At 36.6% G+C, this 20,836-nt stretch overlaps 2 protein-coding genes across 9 annotated transcripts in view; both read right to left on the reverse strand.

The window, feature by feature from the left end:
- Positions 1 to 20,836, reverse strand: part of LOC129245438 (phosphatidate phosphatase LPIN3) — a 110,173-nt gene that overhangs the window by 36,864 nt on the left and 52,473 nt on the right. For 2 of the 8 annotated variants that reach the window (XM_054883607.1, XM_054883600.1), the window contains exon 1: positions 6,635 to 7,073. The exons of 1 other annotated variant lie outside the window; for it this stretch is intronic. The gene's annotated coding sequence lies outside the window, so the exon portion shown is untranslated. Of the gene's footprint in view, positions 1 to 6,403; positions 6,424 to 6,469; positions 6,594 to 6,634; positions 7,075 to 20,836 lie in introns of those variants that run through there. 5 more of the 8 variants (XM_054883606.1, XM_054883605.1, XM_054883602.1 and 2 more) reach the window with 4 other exon arrangements.
- LOC129245440 (PDZ domain-containing protein GIPC3) lies at positions 11,713 to 19,075 on the reverse strand. Its single transcript, XM_054883608.1, has 2 exons — positions 18,844 to 19,075; positions 11,713 to 13,345 (listed from the first exon to the last, which is right to left on the reverse strand). Exon 2 carries the CDS (start codon positions 13,275 to 13,277, stop codon positions 12,243 to 12,245), a length of 1,035 nt encoding a protein of 344 aa, XP_054739583.1. The 5' UTR covers positions 13,278 to 13,345; positions 18,844 to 19,075; the 3' UTR covers positions 11,713 to 12,242.

A 20,836-nucleotide genomic window follows, 5' to 3' on the forward strand; every position in this document is an offset into this window, starting at 1 on the left:
AGCATGAAAATAATAACAAGTGTCATTATAAACGCATAATATTTATTGGAGTATTGTGCAGTGCAGCACTCTACGGTATGGTGCGGTGCAGTACACAACGGCACTGGTTCCAAACTTAAAAATGCATTGGAAACGGCCCTTTGGAGTTTAGTATGGTACGGTACATTTGTCATTTCTTCATCAGTTTTGAATACTTCTCTGTAAGAAATTCGATCATCATCATTCATCTGAAGTCGTCATCAACTAAATTCCATTGCTTAAATCGAGAAGCGAGCGTTTCAGATTGTCTTCCCGATAGAAGTATGTAAATCACGAGAAAGATCCTGAAAATCTGAATTTGATACAATGTCTCGTTCTGAAAACTTAGAACCAGACGGAAAGTACTCTTCATCATCAGGTTTATTGTTATCAGTTTGATCATCATCAGCAATGAGTTGAACTTCCTTCAGTTCATGACCTGCAGTTGAGTCAATCATATCGTCCAAGACTACGGGGTTCTTAAGAGTTGCAACATCAGCATATTTTATGTGCTTTCGAGTTTTATAATGATGACCGTTTACGTCCGTTTTACAAAAATAACAATCATCTGGTTTATGATAAGGCTGATGATGCCATATCATCGGAGAATATTGAGAAATTTGACTTTTCTGGCAACGTTTTGATTTATATCTTATGAATTTCAATGAAACAAACAATAAAACTTTGACGTTTTAATAAGGTTAACTTATAATAAAAAACTTCTTTTGTTAATCAATGTACAGTGTGAACTTTGGTACACTTGGGAGCTTTTTCATATTTCTATTGAAAAAAAAAGTGCTATAATATGTCAGATATTTTCGTAAGTTCTAACCAGTTCTGTTGTATGCAGTACAGTGTACTCTTATGTATACATATACACTCCAATAAATATTACGTATCTATAATAACGCATCAAAACACGTCCTTATTCCCATTTAGCGTAAGCTATACCAACATTCCAAATTAGTAAAAAAAAAACAAAAAATCTTAAAACTCGCACAACTCTACTAATTTTAATTCAGTTACAGTCAAATATAGCTCATTTGACGCAAAATTAAATTTACTAACACAGTAGGGTACTAAAAAAAATCCTCAATATCGGATAATATCGTAAAAATTATGCCAAAGTTAAAAAAATAGAGAAAAAATAAAAAAATTCCAAATACTTCCGTCTACAGTCTCGTCAGTTGTCATTTCAGAAAAAATGTTAACACACTGTCAAAAAGGCTTGTTTTTGTTCTTTCGAACTAAAAAAGCAAATTCGAAATCGGATGGAAATTGGCGAAGTTAGGAGTTATTCTTCACATCAACCTACTGAAAAACGGTTTTATGGCCATAAAATGAGATTTTGGGGGTGTATTGGAAATTTCTCCTATACCATTCTTTTCAGTTTTTCATAAGCTACAACCCTCACCATGTCCGATCCAAAGTTTTTTCGCAACTTTTTTTTTTGTACCACAGTGTAATTAGCTAAACTTCTTAAATTTTTTTTCTTTCGCATTAAATTTCAATATTATACCAACTTGACCATATTTTTCTTTACATAACTGTACATATATAAGTATGTGCATAATTAAGATTTCTTTAGCTTGAGTTTTTTGCACATTTCGCCTGAAGTGCTTCAATAAAATAAAATTCAAAATAAATATAAATGTCTGCTGCCGTAAATTTCCGGATTTGTTTTGAATATTTAATAAGGTGATTATCAAAATATAAAAATAAATAAATAAATAATTGGCGCGTACACTTCTGTTAGGTGTTTGGCTGAGCTTCTTTTCATATTTGTCGTCCAAATGCGCGTAAGCGATAATCGCGCCAATCAAGAAGAAGAAGTCTTGATGTTGTTCCACCAATGGAGGGACCTACAGTTTTAAGCCGACTTCGAACGGCAAATGGTTTTTTATGAGGAGGTTTTTCATGGCAGAAATACAGTCGGAGGTTTGCCATTGTCTGCCAAGGGGAGACCGCTTTTAGAAAAACGTTTTCTTCATTTTTGTTGCCACAATATTTTAAAATGAAAAACATCCAGCAGAAATTTGAGCCACTGGTTACGTAACGTTACGAAAGGCGTAATTTTTTGAGAGATCACGGCTAAAGAAATCAATCAAAACAACAACAATTTGAGGCACGTAAAAGTGAGTAGTATGGTCGGACGAAATCATACCTGCTGATTGTAACTTAAGTGTGCTCTGCTCAATCCATATGAATGGTGATCCTGCAATCTGTGCCAATTATCGCGGGATTGAAAGGCATTAACCAACTGATTGAACCTTAGCAGTGTGGCTTTAGAAAAAAAAATGTTAAATCCACAATCGACCAAAAATTCACAATACGCCAAATCTTGGAAAAGACCCACCAAAGGAGAATCGACACCCACCATCTTTTCGTTGATTTCAAAGCAGTATTCGACAGTACGAAAAGAAGTTACCTATATGCCGCGATGTCTGAATTTGGTATCCCCGCAAAACTAATACGGCTATGCAAGATGACGTTGCTCCAAGCCGTTTGATACCAAACGAGGTTTCAGACAGGGTGACTCGCTTTCGTGTGACTTCTTTAACCTAATGTTGGTGAGGAACGTACGAGCCGCAGAACTTAATCGCTAAAGCACAATTTTTTATAAGAGCGTACAATTGTTGGCGTATGCCGATGATATTGACATCATCAATTATACACATGTGTTATAGGTCCACATGGCCACGTCTGCAGGTAAATTCCGCCAAACAGTTAATTCAGGAATACTGAATTGTTGAGAACGTCGAGATTTGGAGGTTGAAGGTTTTTCAGCTACACTTTGCGCTACAGCAGCAATATTCTCAATAGGGTATACCGTTTTTGGTCTGCCAGTCCTTTTTCTATCCTCGGCAGAACCAGTTTCTTGAACTTTTTAAGCAACCTTTGAATAAAATCATGAATTTTTGGCTATATTGTTCTTAAAGAAACGCCTTTTTCATATTGTGCCCTGATATTTCAATTTCACTTAAGTTTAAATATGTAATTAGGCGTAACAAATTTTGTGTTTCACATTTGGGAAGCGGTTAGTCAATTTAAGTTGTTTTGCGAAAAGTCAACAGAACTTGAATAACCCTATGTATCGCTTGATACCAGCTGGCCGTCATTCAAACAAGCAACTGATGCAAAAATTGTTCACTTCTTGCTTTGTCCCTGGGGCGACTTCATTTTCCAACAAATAAATTTAAATTTATTTTCATACAATAACAGTTTAGCAAAACGGCCTGCCAAAAGTTGGATGCAATTGGTTGCTGTCGACATTGGTTATGTGTACGTATGCACATTTATTTGCAAATATGTAAGCGTGAAAATTTGTCTGTATCTCTCATCTGAATTCAATTTGTGTTTGTTGCAGAGAGCGTCTGAAACATACAGATCTAAAGCAGACGTTCTCTGTAAGCCATAACAAGTGAACGAAGCGAATGCATGCCTTGCAAGCAAAGTCGCAGACTTCACAAGGCATTGCACATGTGTGCCATGACGTTACATTACAAAAAGTGCATATGATAGCAAAAAGTTGTATATGCGTGTTTTGCCGAAAAATATTTAAATGACCATACAATTATGCAGAAAAATTCTACTTTTCGCAAAAGGGTAACAGCTGGTATTGTCGGGTCTTAAGGTGAGTGCAAAATATCATTAATATGGGAAGTCGTTGAAACAGATTATGAATAGAAAGAGAACATACCAAGTTTCTCCACTACACTGACTAAGACTAAGTGTGTCTAAGACAAAATTAACTTACAATAGGTTCACATATCAGGTCAGTCCAGAAGTTCGTGTGTTTTTTAAAGGTGGTTTGAAAATTAATAAAAAAGATGTTTAAAATATTTATTAATCAATAATATATTTTCCTTCATTATTTACAATGTCTTAACAAAGTTTAGTCAAATTTTTAATTCCCTGCTCAAAAAATATAACTATGTAGATCATCTACTTTTACGAGTTTAACTCCCAATCCGTTAAGTTAAATTAAAATTAATATAATTGAATTAAAAACGCGATTACTCATACACAATTTCGCTCCCAAACCCGAGATTGTAAAATAATCTCAACTTATAAATATACCTTTGCTGTGTTTTCTGTGTTATCGATAACACAGTCCTGCGAGGGTGAGTTTCTAGAATGGCTGTACTTGTTTCTTGTAGTTTTTTATGCGCTGAAAACGAATCTGACCTTCAAAATGCTCCATCACGTCAGGATTTTTGGTAAATGAAGCCTAAAAGGTCAAAAAATGGCCATTTTAGCCATTTTTGATAATTTTTTTTGGGATAGAAAATTTTTTTTTTTCAATTTTCGACGAAAAGGTCGCATAGTACAACTCTTTAGCTTTAAAACCCATTTTTTTAAATTATTGTACGATTTTTTAAAAAAAAGTTATGACATTTTGAAATTAACAGTTTCAGTTACGTATACGTTGGGTATAACGTCTATTGGCGTAACTGAAACTGTTAATTTCAAAATGTCATAACTTTTTTTTAAAAAATCGTACAATAATTTTAAAACATGGGTTTTAAAGCTAAAGAGTTGTACTATGCGACCTTTTCGTCGAAAATTGAAAAAAAAAAATTTTCTATCCCAGAAAAAATTATCAAAAATGGTTAAAATGGCCATTTTTTGACCTTTTAGGCTTCATTTAAATACCAAAAATCCTGACGTGATGGAGCATTTTGAAGATCAGATTCGTTTTCAGCGCATAAAAAACTACAAGAAACAAGTACAGCCATTCTAGAAACTGAAAAATGTTAAATTTCGCAGGCCTGTGTAATTATTATTACAAATGTAAGGAGAAGCGCCCAAGTAAAAACAAAATAAAATGGATGCCGGCAAAGGGAAGAGTAATGTAATATCGAATTTGGCATGCGTATTGTAGCCATAATTTTTTGCAACCTCAGTAGACCTCGTTTACGTTCGTTTTATTTCCTCCAACAACCTATTACTAGCAACAAATTGCGCAATTAAATTAACTATTTTCCTTTCTTTTACTTCGTTAATAATAATTGAACTAACCAAAAACTCCAAAATATTCGACCAAAGCAATTTCTATGCAGAAAAACCTCTCAAAACATTCTCGACAGCTGATTGTCAATTTTGCAGCTAATCTGCCATATGTGAACGGGTAGATTAATTTTTGTGGATTCATTGCTAATCACTGCATATGTGAATGTACTTTTAGTCGACCTTTGATATGTGCCTAAATTCCTCCAAAGAGCTACTACGGTAATCTGACTTTAAATTGTTCGTTATTTTTTTTTTTTTTAAAAGTGCATTTGTTACATGCAGAAAATGCCCAAATTTTCAAATTTGCACTTTATTGCACAAAAATTTTAAAAATTATGCTGCTTTAGCATACCAAATTTTTTTCTAGAAATTCGAATTAAAAACCATGAAATTGTGATTGTGGAATTTTTCTAAATTCTATACTCGTATAAAGAATAAAAATTGTTTACATATATAAACAAATACTGAACATTTAAAAAAAAGCAGAAACATAGCCAAACCTGCTCACAGTGTTGATGTGCTATGGTTTGTCGCGTATTGTGTCTACTCAGGTAAAATTTAACTCAGTGCAAGCTCGAGCTGTAGCACTTTGACGATGGCCATCTGTTTCGTAACGAACAAATTGCTTCTGCTGTATACAACGCAGGAACGAAGCTTATAAAAGGGAAATGTAACTTTGTTGTTGCCAAGCGCTCACACTCATGCAGAAGACCAGCTTCTTCTCCACGAAAGCCGCTCTGACAACGCTTTGTGCTTTGCATGTTTGTATGTATGTGCATTTGTATATATTTCGTAAAATGACAAAAGCTGAGAAACGACAGCAAATTAATATGCAAGAGATAAATAACAAAACTAAAAGAAAAATACAAAAACAAAAACAAAAATCGGAACAAATCGCTCAACTTATCAGCACTATGTTTTTTCTTGCACAAATTAATAATTTTCGAAGGTGATTCGTGGCTGTTGTTGAATTCTAAATCCGCAATTGACTCTGTCGAGTGTAACCAACGACAAAGCGGACACAAAAGTTAGTACGACAGAATAAAATTATACCGCACTATGCATTTACACAAAACCTTCAATTTACTGGTTCAAATAAACAAGAAAATAAAGCACTAAATAACATTAACTACTATCTAACAAGCCGTTCAAGCGGTACCAAAGTCCACTTGGCGCTGAGTCGCATAGCAAAAGAAACAAGTATATATGTGTACTTGTACGTCGAATTGTATATAAATACACAAATACAAAAAGTAGCCAGAAAAGCAAATGTACGCCAATAAAACGTAAGCACGATGGGAACGAAACGTTGGGACTGGGCTGAGATGCGACAGTGATCGGACATTTCAGTGGCGATTTTTTTACTACTGACTGCAGTTTATTCTGGTCACTTCAAATTGAAATGTTTGTTGCCTCTACACGTTTTTCTTCTACTTACATATATGTATGTATGTATATGCACAACTCAACTTCGACTTGCTTTGATTATTATTGGTGGCTTTTAGTAAAAAACGTTAACATGTTTGCCTTCGTTTTTCGTTTTAATTATACAAGAAAATAGGCGCGAGGAGGGTTGATGATTGAAATACCATAGGTGATTTACCTTTGTCAGCACAATAACTGAATTTCGTAATTGCTTCTTTGCTTGATTTTGACTTTTAGTTTCCACCTTGTCTTTATTCCATACAAAAAAGTTACACTCCCACGCGAACTGTTAAGTTTTGTTAATTCTCTAGGGTTATTATTAATTTACACAATCCTTCTAATAATTGTAGTTTCCTTTTCATTGATAAAGTAATTCACTTGCATTTTTTATGTCACAAAACCATTTTAATAGTTCATTCTTTCATTTTCCTTAGGAAAGTGGTTTCTTTCTTTCATATTTTGTTATTTAAACGTTGAACTCACTTATGTTGCACAACTTAGTTATTTCTTAAATCTTACTGTTTTCTTTTAATGTTTGTGTTTTATCTTCTTTGTTTTCCACTTTGCAGGCCTTTCTTTCCTGTAGTTGCTCCGACAAGTGCGATTTGTAGACTGAAGCTTGCGTCTAGCAGCGCCGAGTCATATAATCTGCCAGCCAACGAACAAAGCAACCGCCAGCTAGCCAACCACACCATCATACCCAGCAGAACGATAATCGAATTAACAATGTGTATATGTACATATCTACACACACACATACATCATGCAGTATACTCACCGTGAGAGCGTTAAAAAACGCATGTTCGGGGCATCTGACTGCGCGGGGAGCTTTGTTTGGGGGCGAAAATATAAACAGCCGTCGAAAACAAGTTACAGAAACTAGAAGGGAGTCAGCGGAAGTAGTGCAAAATCGAGAACATGAAGAGAAAATGTGTAAAAAGCTTTTGCTATAATTCCATAGCGCAAGTGATCGCTCAACGCTTGCTGATTGAAGAGCTTAAATACTTTGCTTGCTCTTAAGCAGCTAATTCTCAATTGTATTCTAATTGCATACTTGCAACTTGTTTGTCATAGCGATAAATTAAATGATGAAGAAACAAGATATTTAAAAAGACAGCAGCGCATGGCCGCACTAGTCGAAAGAATTTTTAGACCCACTTTCAAATTCATACTATAACTGATTAATTTGTACATTATTAAGTTATTCGATGGAAAACACGACAAGCCAATGCCTAATTATAATTTTCTTGATATTCATTAGAAATATTCCATGGGAGCTTTGCAAATTTCATGCAGTGTTTCCACTATTAGAAAAAGCTTTTTGCCGAATATGTCGGAAAAATAGAAGAATAAATAAAAAGTGAGGTGAGAGGTGAACTGGCTTCTAAGCATTTATTTTCACCGAAAAATGTCTGTCTGTTCATGAATCTCTGACTTTTTGAATTAAAATTAAATAAATAAATAATTGGCGCGTACATTTCCGTTAGGTGTTTGGCCGAGCTCCTCCTCCTGTTTGTTGCGTGCGTCTTGGTGTTATTCCAACGGAGGCACCCACAGTTTTGAGCCGACTCCGAACGTCAAATGGTCTTTTATGAGGGGCTTTTTCATTTTTTTACATTAAATAGTATTTTCAGCTAAAAAACAATTTATTTCTCAAAATAGCTTCCTTTGACCTCTACACATTTCAGCTGGCTTTTCTTCAATTTTTTGAGACTCTCTAAATATAACCAGTCTCGAGAGGCATTCAGAATAGGCTTTTGTTTGAGTGAAATTAGCCAAATTTCTTTCCCCCAAACCATTTTTTTTTAATGTTTTGAAACAAGAAATAATCATTGGGGCTAAGTCCGGAGAACATGGAGAATGAGACAGCAGTTAGATGCCCGATGGAGAGTTAATGGAAGAGCACTTTTTTCCGGTCGTTTTTCTTCAAAGTGTTGTTAAACCGCTTCAATAAGCTGACATAATGCTCGCCGTTCGGGGATACACATCACCATAACTTTGTTAGCTCACAGATCCACTTTGGCCTACTTCAGCGGCGATTCACCACTGCCATATCGATTGCTGCTTTGTGTCCGGCGTGTTGTGGAGCATCCATCCATCGATAGCATTTTTATACACAAGCGCTCCGCCAAATTTGAGATCACAGAGCTGTGGAAGCTATAGAAGGCATTTTTTGCATTTTTACAATCTGTGGATTCCTCAAATTGTTTCGGACGTCTAGAATGTGGCGCGAAAAACTTGAAATTCAAAAAAACATTTCTTTACCATTGAAATTTATGGAGTGTAGAACCATTCCCAGGCTTATTCTTGAGCAATCCCTGATGAGCACCCGAAATCAATTTGCTTAGTTTTCCTATAAATTCAAGCGGGTGTTCACTAACTGCCAAATACAAATGAAATGATGCAGCTTTCACAATATTTCACAGTAGTCTACCTACAGACAGTACTCGTTGGCGTAAGCACGGCTAACGTGTTGCAGAGCGACTTCATTAAGGCTAATGTCAATTTTTCTCCACAACGCGACGGCCTGTTGAAACCACAGTTCGTTTAATTCTATACCTGCAATTTACGTCTTCACAAAGTCGAAAATCGTGGCTTTGTAGAGTTGTTGGTGGCGCATTTCCAGCCGCATTTAAATATAGTAACTTCTTACTCTGGCTAGGTAATATTTGAATGGAAGCTCACAAAAATCTAGACCGCTAAATGAAAAACATTTCCTTTTCGAAATATCAAGTGAAGCTGGCAAACATATGCATGCATTTACACGAGGGTTGCCTTTATATTTTGCGCCCTTGGAACACTACGTGTAATGAGCTGTAATTCGATTTTTTATCGATCAGTTTGGTATTTTTAGCATACTCGTAAACTTACATATTTTTAACGTTTTCACTTACGAGCTTTATTTATTTCTTCGTTAGTTCAGGCCCGAAAGATGGAATTAATTCGTTAAATTTTTCGTGCGATGATTTATTACGATTTTCGCCATGAATTATCGTGATAGCCTCAGTGAAACTCTGGTACAACGAGTTCCAACGTGGCCGTCGATCCCTGCAGGTTGAATTTCGTGAAAGCCCTCCAAAACCGGTTGTTGTTCCAGATGCAATCGATGTGACATATCGCGAGATAGAGGCGTCCATGGGCATTATTAGGACCAGCATACATTCAATATTGCATGCAAATTTGGTCGTCAGGAAGATTTGTTATCGTTGGATACTGTACAATTTGACAAACATCTAAAAAAAGTGACTCATGTCGTTTGGTGTAAAGAAATGTTGAAGAAATTCAGACGCGATGGTTCAAAGCACGTCTATAACATCATCAACAGGTGACGAGCCTTAGATCTAACCGTATCGGTCAGTAACCAACCAGCAATAGACAGTATGGGTTTCCAAAAAAAGTACGCGTAAGAAGCAACTTCCTCTAATGATTTCTTTTAGTTACCTAACATCACAAATAAAATGCGAGTTCAAAGTTTCTAAACCCCTGAAGAAGTTGTTGAAACCTTTGAACAGCTCATTTTGGGGGTATCCACTTCTGAGGGCCAAAAGTGTTTTGAAAATTGGTTCAAGTGAATGATGAAGTGCATTAACTTACAAGGAGAATATTTTGAAAAGCAATAAAGCCATTTTGATTACTATTTTACCGTGTTTTCATTACTGAGTGCAAAATATAAAAGATATTCCTCATACTAGGCTGTTCAATAAGTTGTGCGGTTAGATAAGAAAGGGTGTTGTCGCTAGCCTTTTTTGTTATGTTGGGACATAGTTACACCATATTTAGTGTCGACGTCTCACAGTATTTTCTACAGAGGAAAAAATCAAGTGTCGTACAATGATTGAATTTTTATTTTTGGTAGGTTTACCAGCAAATCAAATTTATGAACGAATATTGAAAATTTATAATTGCTTTCCACCATCAATTTGGTACAGTACGAGTAGAAAGAAGGGTTGTTGAATTTAAACGTGGTCGTACAAGTTTTGAAGATGATCCACGCCAAGGACGTCCAAAACAGCAACAACACCAGAAATGATAGAAAAAATACTGGATATTCTTATTGGAAAATGGTCGAGTGAATAAAAGACATTTAATAGAAGCTCTAAACATCTCATTGGGCAGTGTAGGCAATATTTTGACTGCCGCATTTGTGGCACATTTGCTACCAATGGAAAAAATGAATGCGACTTCCTCCGCAACATTTAGAGCGTTTTCGAAAGCATAAATTGGATTTTGTGCGTCGATTCATCATTATGGATAAGACTTGGGTTCATCAGCATGATCCTAAATCAAAACAAGAGCCTAAAAAGTGGTGTGAACCTGATTCTTTGGCACGAAGCGAGTTCGTGTCCACAAATCGACCAAGAAGGTGTTAGCATCAGTTTTTTTAGATGTGAAAGGAATTTTGTTTGTGTATTACTTGCAAACTAGTAAAACAAGAAATTCTGACTATTATTTTAACCTTTTAGACCAGGTGAATTGAATTCGAGAAAAAGACCCAGAAAATTTTATTTTTCATCAGGACAATGCACCGTGTCACAAGAGCATTTTGATAATAGCTAAAGCCCATGAATTAAAGTTCGAGTTGTTGGAGCATCCACCGTATTCACCAGATTTGGCTCCTAGCGACTTCCATTTGTTTACAGACCTAAAAAATGCAAGCGTGGAAAGAGTTTTTCATCAAATGATGAGGTCGTAACAGCTGTAGAAGTTCATAAATTGGAATCTTGTTGGTCCAGTTATTGATGTTCAGGGACACTATATTGAATAATAAAGTGTATTTCAAACCATAAAATTGTGTTTTTCTTATCGAACCGCAAAACTTGTTGAACAACCTAGTACATTGTGGTCTCTTGTCTAGCGAAGAATTCGATGGCATTCGCAAAGATTTGTCTGCACTTCAAATTCGTCTGTCGGCGAAAAACAAATATAAATCAGCGAGAAAGTTTAAGTTCATATTTGTTCCATTCATCGCATAAATTTAGCATAGATTAGTCACGCGAAAATATTACACACACATATTTACGTACATACATATGCAAGTTCTTCGCAAAAGCGCATCAATGAACCGCACTTGAGGTGGGAATGGCCGGCCATGCCAACGCCTACATATGAAAATTTGCGGGAAATTTGGATGGCTGCCAAAATACAGAACAACTATGAGATGCAAAATAAAAAGATAAACAACTGGCTCAAAAGTCAAAAGGAAAATAGAATGTGCGGACAGCACCAGAACAATAAAATTTAAGTAAAAGTGAGTAATTAATATACAGTTACGTATGTAAATATTGCATTTGTGGTTTTATTTGTATTTTACATGTTCCATTGCTTCTTCACTTTTCTTTTTGTAAATATGCGCTTTAAAATCTAAAATATTTTAATTGTATGGTATAATTAAATGAATAAAATAAATATATTTATACGTATATATGTATAAATTGGCAAAAACAACTTACGCACAAATTTGATTTTCTCGAATTCACGAATGTCATATTTTTTTATTATTATCATTAAACAATATCAGTAGTAGTACATAGTTTGTATAACTAACAAAATGCGCATTTATCATACTTTTGAAATACATAAATACATTGATATGCCACCCGTCTTTTCAAAATAGTGAAAAAATACCTTAATTTTCATATTAACAATACTCTAGCAAGTAATTTTCAATTTGCAGTTTTTCCTCTTTTCTTATACTCATAAAACGCTCTCTATTTCTCCCTCTCTCTTCTTCTCATTTTGTCCAGTGAACATCGTCGAGTACGTATTTTCATTGTGGAGGCACATTTTCAGTTTTTCGCAGTCTTCCGACGTCTAGCATCCGTTATAGCACCCCACAGTTCGATAATGAAATCATCGGTAAAACCGAAAGACTCCAAATCGGAATTGTCGATAGCCTCCGCAAAGTCCATAGAGTTGGATTTATTTGCACCTAAATCCCATATTTGTGTCGCCAACTCGGTATCGTTTATGCCCATAAACGACTCCAGCAAATTGTTGATCGCCTCGATGCCCGATTGTGTCGATTCGTCGAACTTGTCCTCGATTTCAACATTGCCGTTCGCCTTAAACCGTAACGTTTCTTTGCCACTACCATAGCCACGACCAGATGGCGCCTTCGATTGTGTGCGCGGTCCAATGCCTTGAAAGCCGCTCTTCATCGGCTCTACTAGCCGCAATGTGAATGTAGTACCAGTGGGTATATCCTTCAGCAGACGCGCCACCTCATAATGCCGCTTTCCCACCATAGTTACGTCATTCAATTTTTCGATATGATCACCGACGCCAATATGCTCGATACGATCAATTACCGAACCCTCTTTGATCCGTTTGATAAACGCATAACCCGCTCCATTATCGGTTATAGTAAGACCAAGTGCATCCTCTGATTTGATAATTTCAATCTCTTTCGGACGTCCTTTTCGATGCGCGAATATAAAATCATCTAGACCGATTTGGCCGCCCAGCAGTTTTGTCATGTCCACTTTGTGTGAATTCAAAGTGCAGAAGAGTATTTCTTCGACGGGTATATCATAGCATTCGGCTATCTTCTTATAGAGTTCTCGTACGCTCGCAAAGCCTGTTATCAGGCCAGTTGGACTGCCGTGCGCCAATTGGCAGTGGAATATCAATTGAGGCTTAGGAATGTATGGGTCTATGCGGGAAGTAGCGTTGGTGCCATTCATTGTGTTGGCTTTGCCGTTGGCCGATGTGTTATTGTTGTCGTTGTAGGAGTTACTAGCAGCGGCGGCGGAAGAGGCATTAGCAGCAGGATCAGAGTCTAGTTTACCAAATTTTGGGCCTTTTTTTGTAAATAGCGGCATTGCGATGCGTCTGTTAAAGTGTGGCTCTTTGTGGGTTGCTGTCTATGCGGCGATCTACTGGTTTGTATCTGTTTTTGGAAGAAATTTACATAAGATTTAACACAAATTTTGGTCCTCATTTAATTGCTGGTATTACAAAGGTTGTTAATAACGCCACCAGTTCTTGGGTATGAAGTATTATGGTACAATGGAGTTTAATGAATTTGTTGGATATTTTGGGTGCAAAAAGTAACAAGTTTTGTTGAAAAAAGTGGTTCATACGTATGCGTAGATGAAGAGGCCAAAACTTACTACTCCTTCACAGACTCATCCAAATTCTTTACAGCAACGTGAACTGGATTAGCTAAAAACCGAATACTACATACATCTGGATAAGACCAATCTTTGAATTTCACAAAGCTACTGGGTTCTCTCTTAAGTTCTGCCATAACTTAAACTACCAATAACTTTTTGTTCCATTTCTATTATTCCCGAAACTAACATTTTTTACTCTTAGCAGGCATGGCTTAATAATCTTCATAATCGGATCGAGCAATTTACAATAAGCACATTTTTCCAAAGCTTACAAAGTCAATAGAGGATTGGTATGACACAGCCTATTACAACTTTGTGCCTGTCCCCGGATTTCTACTAAAACTGTAGAGTATTCTTAATATGGCTATAGTCATCTTTAATCAGCCACCGTAGCCGAATGAGTTGGTGCGTGACTAACATTCAAAAGCGCGTAGGTTCGAATCTCCGTGCATGAAACACCAAAATGATACAAAAAGTGTTTTCTAGTAGCGGTCGCCCCTCGGCAGGCAATTGCAAACCTCCCAGTGTATACCTGCCAAGAAAAAGCTTCTGATAAAAAACCATTTGCTGTTCGGAGTCAGCTTAAAACTTTAGGTCCATCCATTTGTGGAACAACAGTAAGACGCGCGCCACAAATAAGGAGTAGAAGCTCGGCCAAACAACCAATTATATGCAAAGGATGATCAGATTGGAGATACTTTTTCCCATGGTCAGATCATGCGTGACTACTGCCAAACTAAAGACGTAATTTTTTTTAGTATTCATTGACAATTCATCATGGAAAGTCTTACGCCTGAGCAACGTCAACAAATCGTGCAATTGTATTACGAAAATTGACGGTCTGTGAAAAGTGTTCATTGCGCGCTCAGGCCAACTTAGGGTGTACATTAACGTACTACGTTTTGGCTTAATGGCTACTTCAATAAGCAAAATTACCGTATTTGGGCTAAATAGGAGCAACCTGAAGTCATTCAAGAATAGCCATTAAATCCATTCAAAACAGCCGTTTGATGCGGCCTATGGGCTGGAGGAATTATCTGCCGATATTTCTTCAAAGACGAGGCTGGCACCAATGTAACAGTGAATGGCGAACGCTATCGGGCAATGGTAAACGACTTTTTGATGCCGGAAATTCAAGCCCGTGATCTTCATAGCATTTTGGTTCCAACCAGACGGCGTTACTTGTCAAACAACCCGTGAAGCAATGGATTTACTGCGTCGCCGTTTCGATGAGCAATTTGTCTCTCGTCTCGGACCAGTGGATTGGCCAACATGAACTTGTAATATCACACCTTTGGACTTTTATTTGTGGAGGCATGTAAAGTCTAGTCGCTTTGTGGATAAACCAGTTTCGATTGAAGCATTGGAAGCCTTCACGAGATACCGGCCGTAGTCCTCCAGCGAGTCATTCAGAATTGGTGTTTCCGGCTGGCCGAATTACGGCGATTACAGCGCAGTTGTGGCCAACATTTGAAAGGGATTATCTTTAAAAACTAAATTTCAGGAATGGTTCTACGCAAAAATAATAAGAATTGCTCATTTTATTTGAATGTTCGTTGTTTTATTTCGATTTAAAATCCGATACCTCTAAATTGATCACCCTTTATAATCTTCGATTTGCCACTGGGTGCGTCGCTTATTTGTTTAAAACACTCCACGAAACCTCACACGTATAAACCACTTTTTTATGATAAATGCAAACATTAGAACTACCCAAAACCATTTTTTTTTTCTAAAGCACCCTTTAACAGTGGAAATTTTTAAATTTCTCTACGAAATGATATTTTTGTATATACACATATGGGTATTCACATTCTGTTATGCATTTTGGTTAGTTTCGACATAAGTGGAATTGTTGAATTGCTTGTTTTTTCACCGCGATTTCTTGTGTATGTTAATATAAGTGAGGTTATATGTATGTGAAATCAGTAGCTACCAAATATTCATTACTAATACATATGTATATACATTTTTCTTGAAATACAATACAAAAACCCGTACTTTCTTATGCTGTTAATAATGCGAAAATGCTTAATAAGTTTTGACACTTTTATTTATTTTACGATATTAGTAGATATTAAATTAGTTAAAAGTAATTACACTCGCTAAAACATGTACGTATGCCTCGCTGAAAATATAACTTCTGGCATTTAAAACTATAAAAAAATTCTGCACCTCTTTGTCATCGTTTTGTGAACTTCTTATCTCGATATGCGTACACTGCAGATAAGATTTCGTAGAGAAAAGGGGTAATAAGAAACGATGTGATAAGCGCACCTATCTCACGCTCATTCCGCTATAGCGGCCGGCACTTACACAGGAGTATGAAAATGGTACGAGTTGAGAAGCTTTTATTCACACAAAGCCGAAATAGTTACTTAAGGCGTGAAAACGGAAGTGAGTAGTGCTAAATGAGAGCAGTTTACGGCAACCCCAAAATGGGAGTAAAATAAATGTGCGGCATGAATAAGTGTATGCTTAGTGAGAGAAGCTAGGTATCAGTGCCAATGTGAGTGATCTATGCAGCGAAATGTATGGGGACAGTCTTCTAAACAGCGCATTTCATATTAGGAATTTCACCACCAGTGAAAAGCGGGTGCAGAACGGCACAATTCGACACGCATTTCGAAACTCTGTTGAGGGTGGCAATTCCCATATTGTAAGGCTACATAAAGTAAAAATAGGCAGTTGATAGCGTTGTGGAAGGAAAATGCGAGAAATAGTATCGACCCTAGGCTGCTAGTTGTGCACTACTTCTAAAGTAGTGCGATTAACGGCAGGGAGACAAAATTGTTAAATTTTAAATGAGAATTTAAAAATGAACAGTGTTGATGTATAGGGTGATTCAAAGGTGATGCAGATCTTTCACAGCAATTATTTATGACAGTTTTGCTTGTTTTATTTTTGTTGTCACTACAGATTTTGACAAACTTAGTCATGCAGCGTTGGACAACTTAGACTGAGTTGGACAACGCGTAAATGTGAGCCAACGTTTTATGAAAATGGTCGTTATGCAAGAAGTACATTTCGCGCATCGCGCCATTGAGCGATTAGCAAATTTTCACCTAAGCGGATATGTTAACACTTTAAAGGCGGGAGTCGTAGTAATACGATTTAGCTCGAATGCACCTTAAAGGCGGGAGTCGCATTAGTACAGTTTGCAACCACATTACACAATCTATGCGCCACTTTATATTTGTAGTTAGCATGTTCTGTAGTTTGATGCTGTTCGGTTGTTCAAATTCTACTTACAGTAAATTTTGAAATCCTTCAATATGGTTTCACGCGAAAATAAAGATGATATAAATATTCAGACGATTTGTCTGAAGTTGAATGCGATGAAAGAGGATTGATAATATTGATAGTGATAGTTCTATATGACCTATGAGAAGGACCCGAGTTTTTCTACTACCGTTTAGCGATGATGAAAGCGAAAATGATTATGAAAAAGAAATTATCCCTCAAAAAATTTTTGTTAGAATTATCACGCTGTCTTATAACTGACAAACAAACCGAAGATCTGGAATTCATGAACATTGAAGAGCCACAACGAGGTATATCGAACTCGGTACCACGGACTCCACGGTATAAAATTGATCCGCCTGGACGTCTTTCGCTAGACATCAAAAAGCACAACTTAATTCGGATAGAAACTAAAGGCAAAAAGCTATATGCCCAACGAAATTGCGTAGTTTGTGCGGCACATAAAAAAAGAAACTTGGCTTTCTGGGAGTTTGCAATGCACCTCTTCACCGTTGCGAGTGTTATCAACATTATCACACTAGATTCTGCTCATAAATATGTACTTTAAAACATTTTTTGTAATTAGTGTTTGCTCCTTTTTAATATTTCTTGTAGTTTTAAGAGATTAAATAAACTTTTTTAAGTCTAAATTTTTTATGATCACACAAAATATCGCCCGTTTTAGGCCGAAAAACGAGGCGAGACGGCTACTTAGCATACTTTCGTCGAGATCGCCCGCCATTAATGTGTTAACAAGCTAGCCTACCTCATTTGTGTTACAGAAAATCCATATCTCATTCAAGAAAGAACTATAAACCCACAACGAGTCACTGTTTGGTGTGGTTTTTGGGTTGGCGGAGTCATCGAACCATAATCTTTCGAAAATGATGCCGTTAAGCCTGGTACGGTGAACGGTGAACGTAATCGTGACATGCTAACAATCTTTTTGTGACCCGAATTAGTTGGCATGGACCTGCACAATATGTGGTTTCTTACAGCACGGTGCCACATGCCACATAGCACACGAAACAACGGCCCCATTGCAAATGAAGTTCTCACGAAACAATGAGATCAAATGGCCGCCGAGTTCTTGCGAGTCCATTGGGACTTCTTTATCTGAGGGACTTCTTTCACGTAAAAGCATGGTCTATGCTAACAAGTGCGGGGCGATGCCACAGTTGAGGCCGAACTATGCCAAAAAGTCATAGAAAATTTTGATATGCGCATTTTGTGCCGCCATAGGAGTGATGATGGGCATTGAATGGATATTGTGATTTATAAACATTTGTGATTCATAAAAAATGCGGTAGACTAAAAAACAAAGAACTAAAGATAAATTATTTCCAGAAATATTATGTTTTAATTGTAAAGGGAAATCTGCGGTGGATCACCTTGGATATTGCACAATATTTATTTGAAATAGGCGAAACAAGGTACGGTCAAACAGACTTCTCATTCCTGCACGAAATTAGTTATAGTCTTATTAAATTTTTCTTACAAATGGACTGTTCTGAAGTTTCATGCCTCTGCGAAAGGTAGACTATTCGTGGGAACCGGTTCTAGCTCTTAATTGCCGTCGTCAAAAATGCAATACTATGGCTTCACTGCATTCTATAACTACGCTGATCTTTGTATTGTTTTTTATCGCAGCTCATTGATTATATTGATTAGGCATTCTGAAGTTTAGATTCTGACCTGAAGCGCTGGCATTAGAAAAACGGTGTAAGCAATTGCGGGAAAATGGCCACTAATCCATCCATTTTTTTCGTAATACGTTTAAGGAGTAGTGGTAATAAAACGTAGCTTACCGACGCTTTTACTAATTCAGTTCAATATATCACTTTTACACTGCTGAATCAATTTACCACTACTTTTTCATATTTTTTACATTGTTGCATTCGGACACCTTCTGTAATTTACTTCCCTCACTTCCGTGTGAATTTCAATGCATCTCCCAGAAGTTTTTAATGCAATTCGCTCGAAAGTAAATTACAGAACCAGCCCGATTTTTTGCTATTTTTTGGAATACCTTCTACTAGTATCCAGACTAGTCTCCGCATTTGGAAGCAAACAAGTTTCGGTGAAATATTCCCTTTGGATTCGATGCGCACTTTCTGCTAATAACTATTTTTTGAACTTATTTTGTTCTTTGTTATAAATTATTGCCTTACTAAAAATTTTTATGTAAAAATATTCAAACTGATATTTTTTTTATTTAATTTTCTATTGACAGTTTTTATTTCAGTTCAACATTCGTTTACACAAACTGATTAATTACGCATAGTAGGGTAACGATGGTTGTGTAGACATATTGTTGAAAAATAATAATTAATGTTGTGAGATTGCCACCCGTTTGCTTACTTATTTTAGAAATATTTATGTATACATATTATATTGATAAACTATAGCTAGAGATAAGAAATTTTGAGTGAATTAGTTTAATACTTCTGCTAGTAAAGAACAAATCGAAATTTAAAAATATAGGGCCCGCCATCTATCGTTACGGATTTGAACTAGGTATTATTTGAAGAATGGTAACACTTAGCTGTCATCTGATTGAACAAACCAGCAACAATTGATGCACTGAAGACCAACATACAATACCAGTATTAAAATCTACTCCAAGAAAGTGATATAATTCAAAATATACATCGGTTGGTACATTTTATTTAGTCATATATAGTTTGTCTCAAATATTTCTCATTTTACTGTAATAGGCAGGCGGTGGCGGTGATCTGGACTGCCAAGGCAATTAACCTAATTAAAATTGCATTAACACGTTCGAAATTACGTTAATTGTTTGGATATTTCGGAGCAGTTTGAGATATTGTAATTTAGGATATTTTTTAAATAAATTATTATTTTTTAGAAGCAGAGCAGCTAATACCCGCATTTGTTGCCTGGTGTTCATCTTTTATTGACAAAAATATTCAATTAGGAAATCAGCTGTTCACTAATCCGCGTAACAACTGCCTGTCACACTACAATTTTAATCAGATGAACTGCGCCGGTAATCCAGATTAACTCCGCCGTCTGTCAATGCTATAAGAGTCAATATAAAAATTTTACAGGAAGAACTTACAAAACTTACAAGATAAAAAGTATCTGAGTTTTCACTTTATTAGAATATGGATTTATAATATTTTCAAATCAAACAGGTTCAACTTCAGCCAAGTTTCCAAATTTTTAAAATTATTTGTAAACTATTTTCTTTAGCAATGCACGCCGAATTGCTACTTAATCCTTAAGAATTGTAAACCATAAATTTGAAAGAAATAAATATAAAATTGGGGCTCTTCTATTTCGCAATAAAACAAATATAACATTCGGATTTTACATTGATTGATCGAAGATTGGATTAGTGAGTCTCCAATATTTCAAAAAACTAAAATTGGTATCACCTCCTGCTACTGGCTTCTTGATTGCTCAATGCCAGCAGTTCTTTAGGCCCTGCCAGTGCCGTGTAGTCACCGATCGTCATCGTCTAACTCATCTAACGGTAGGCTCGGGAAACGTGCTGTTTCGGCAGGTTGGGTCGAAGGGAGAGAGGTATTAGGTGAATGGGTTTAAGAGGGCATGTGTATATTGAATATGTTGGAGTCGATTTTAGCTAAGTGGGAGTTTAACTAGACCATAACAGAGCCAAAGTTACGCGGTTTTACGAGGCAGGTGAAGCTTCTTGTCTGCAATGGGTGGTGGTTTGACTCCGATAACGGCTGGATTCGGGGGTTGGTCTCGGGAGTCTTGTGTTTAGGAAGGTGGTGAGATTCTCCCGATGAATATCTGTCTATATACTGCCCGATCCAATAGTTGCAGTTGCGTTTATTTCTGAATTTCGTCGGTGTAGTCTGCTGACACGCCTGGGAGGTGTGGGAGGAAATGTATGCAGGGGTGATTCCTACCATAACACCCAAGCAGAAATTGCTTGCGGAGCATTTTGCTGCCTAATTGTGAAGGTGTAGCAGGGAAGACATCCCGTGGCTGTCCTGATAGCAGTATTTTGATAGGTCTGGAGCTCTGTC

This window comes from Anastrepha obliqua, chromosome 4 (assembly GCF_027943255.1).
Source record: "Anastrepha obliqua isolate idAnaObli1 chromosome 4, idAnaObli1_1.0, whole genome shotgun sequence".
Lineage (NCBI taxonomy): Eukaryota > Metazoa > Arthropoda > Insecta > Diptera > Tephritidae > Anastrepha > Anastrepha obliqua.

Bases quoted from the DNA above. Each gene is read 5' to 3' on its own strand.
- LOC129245440 (XM_054883608.1), bottom strand. From the start codon at position 13,277: ATGCCGCTATTTACAAAAAAAGGCCCAAAATTTGGTAAACTAGACTCT.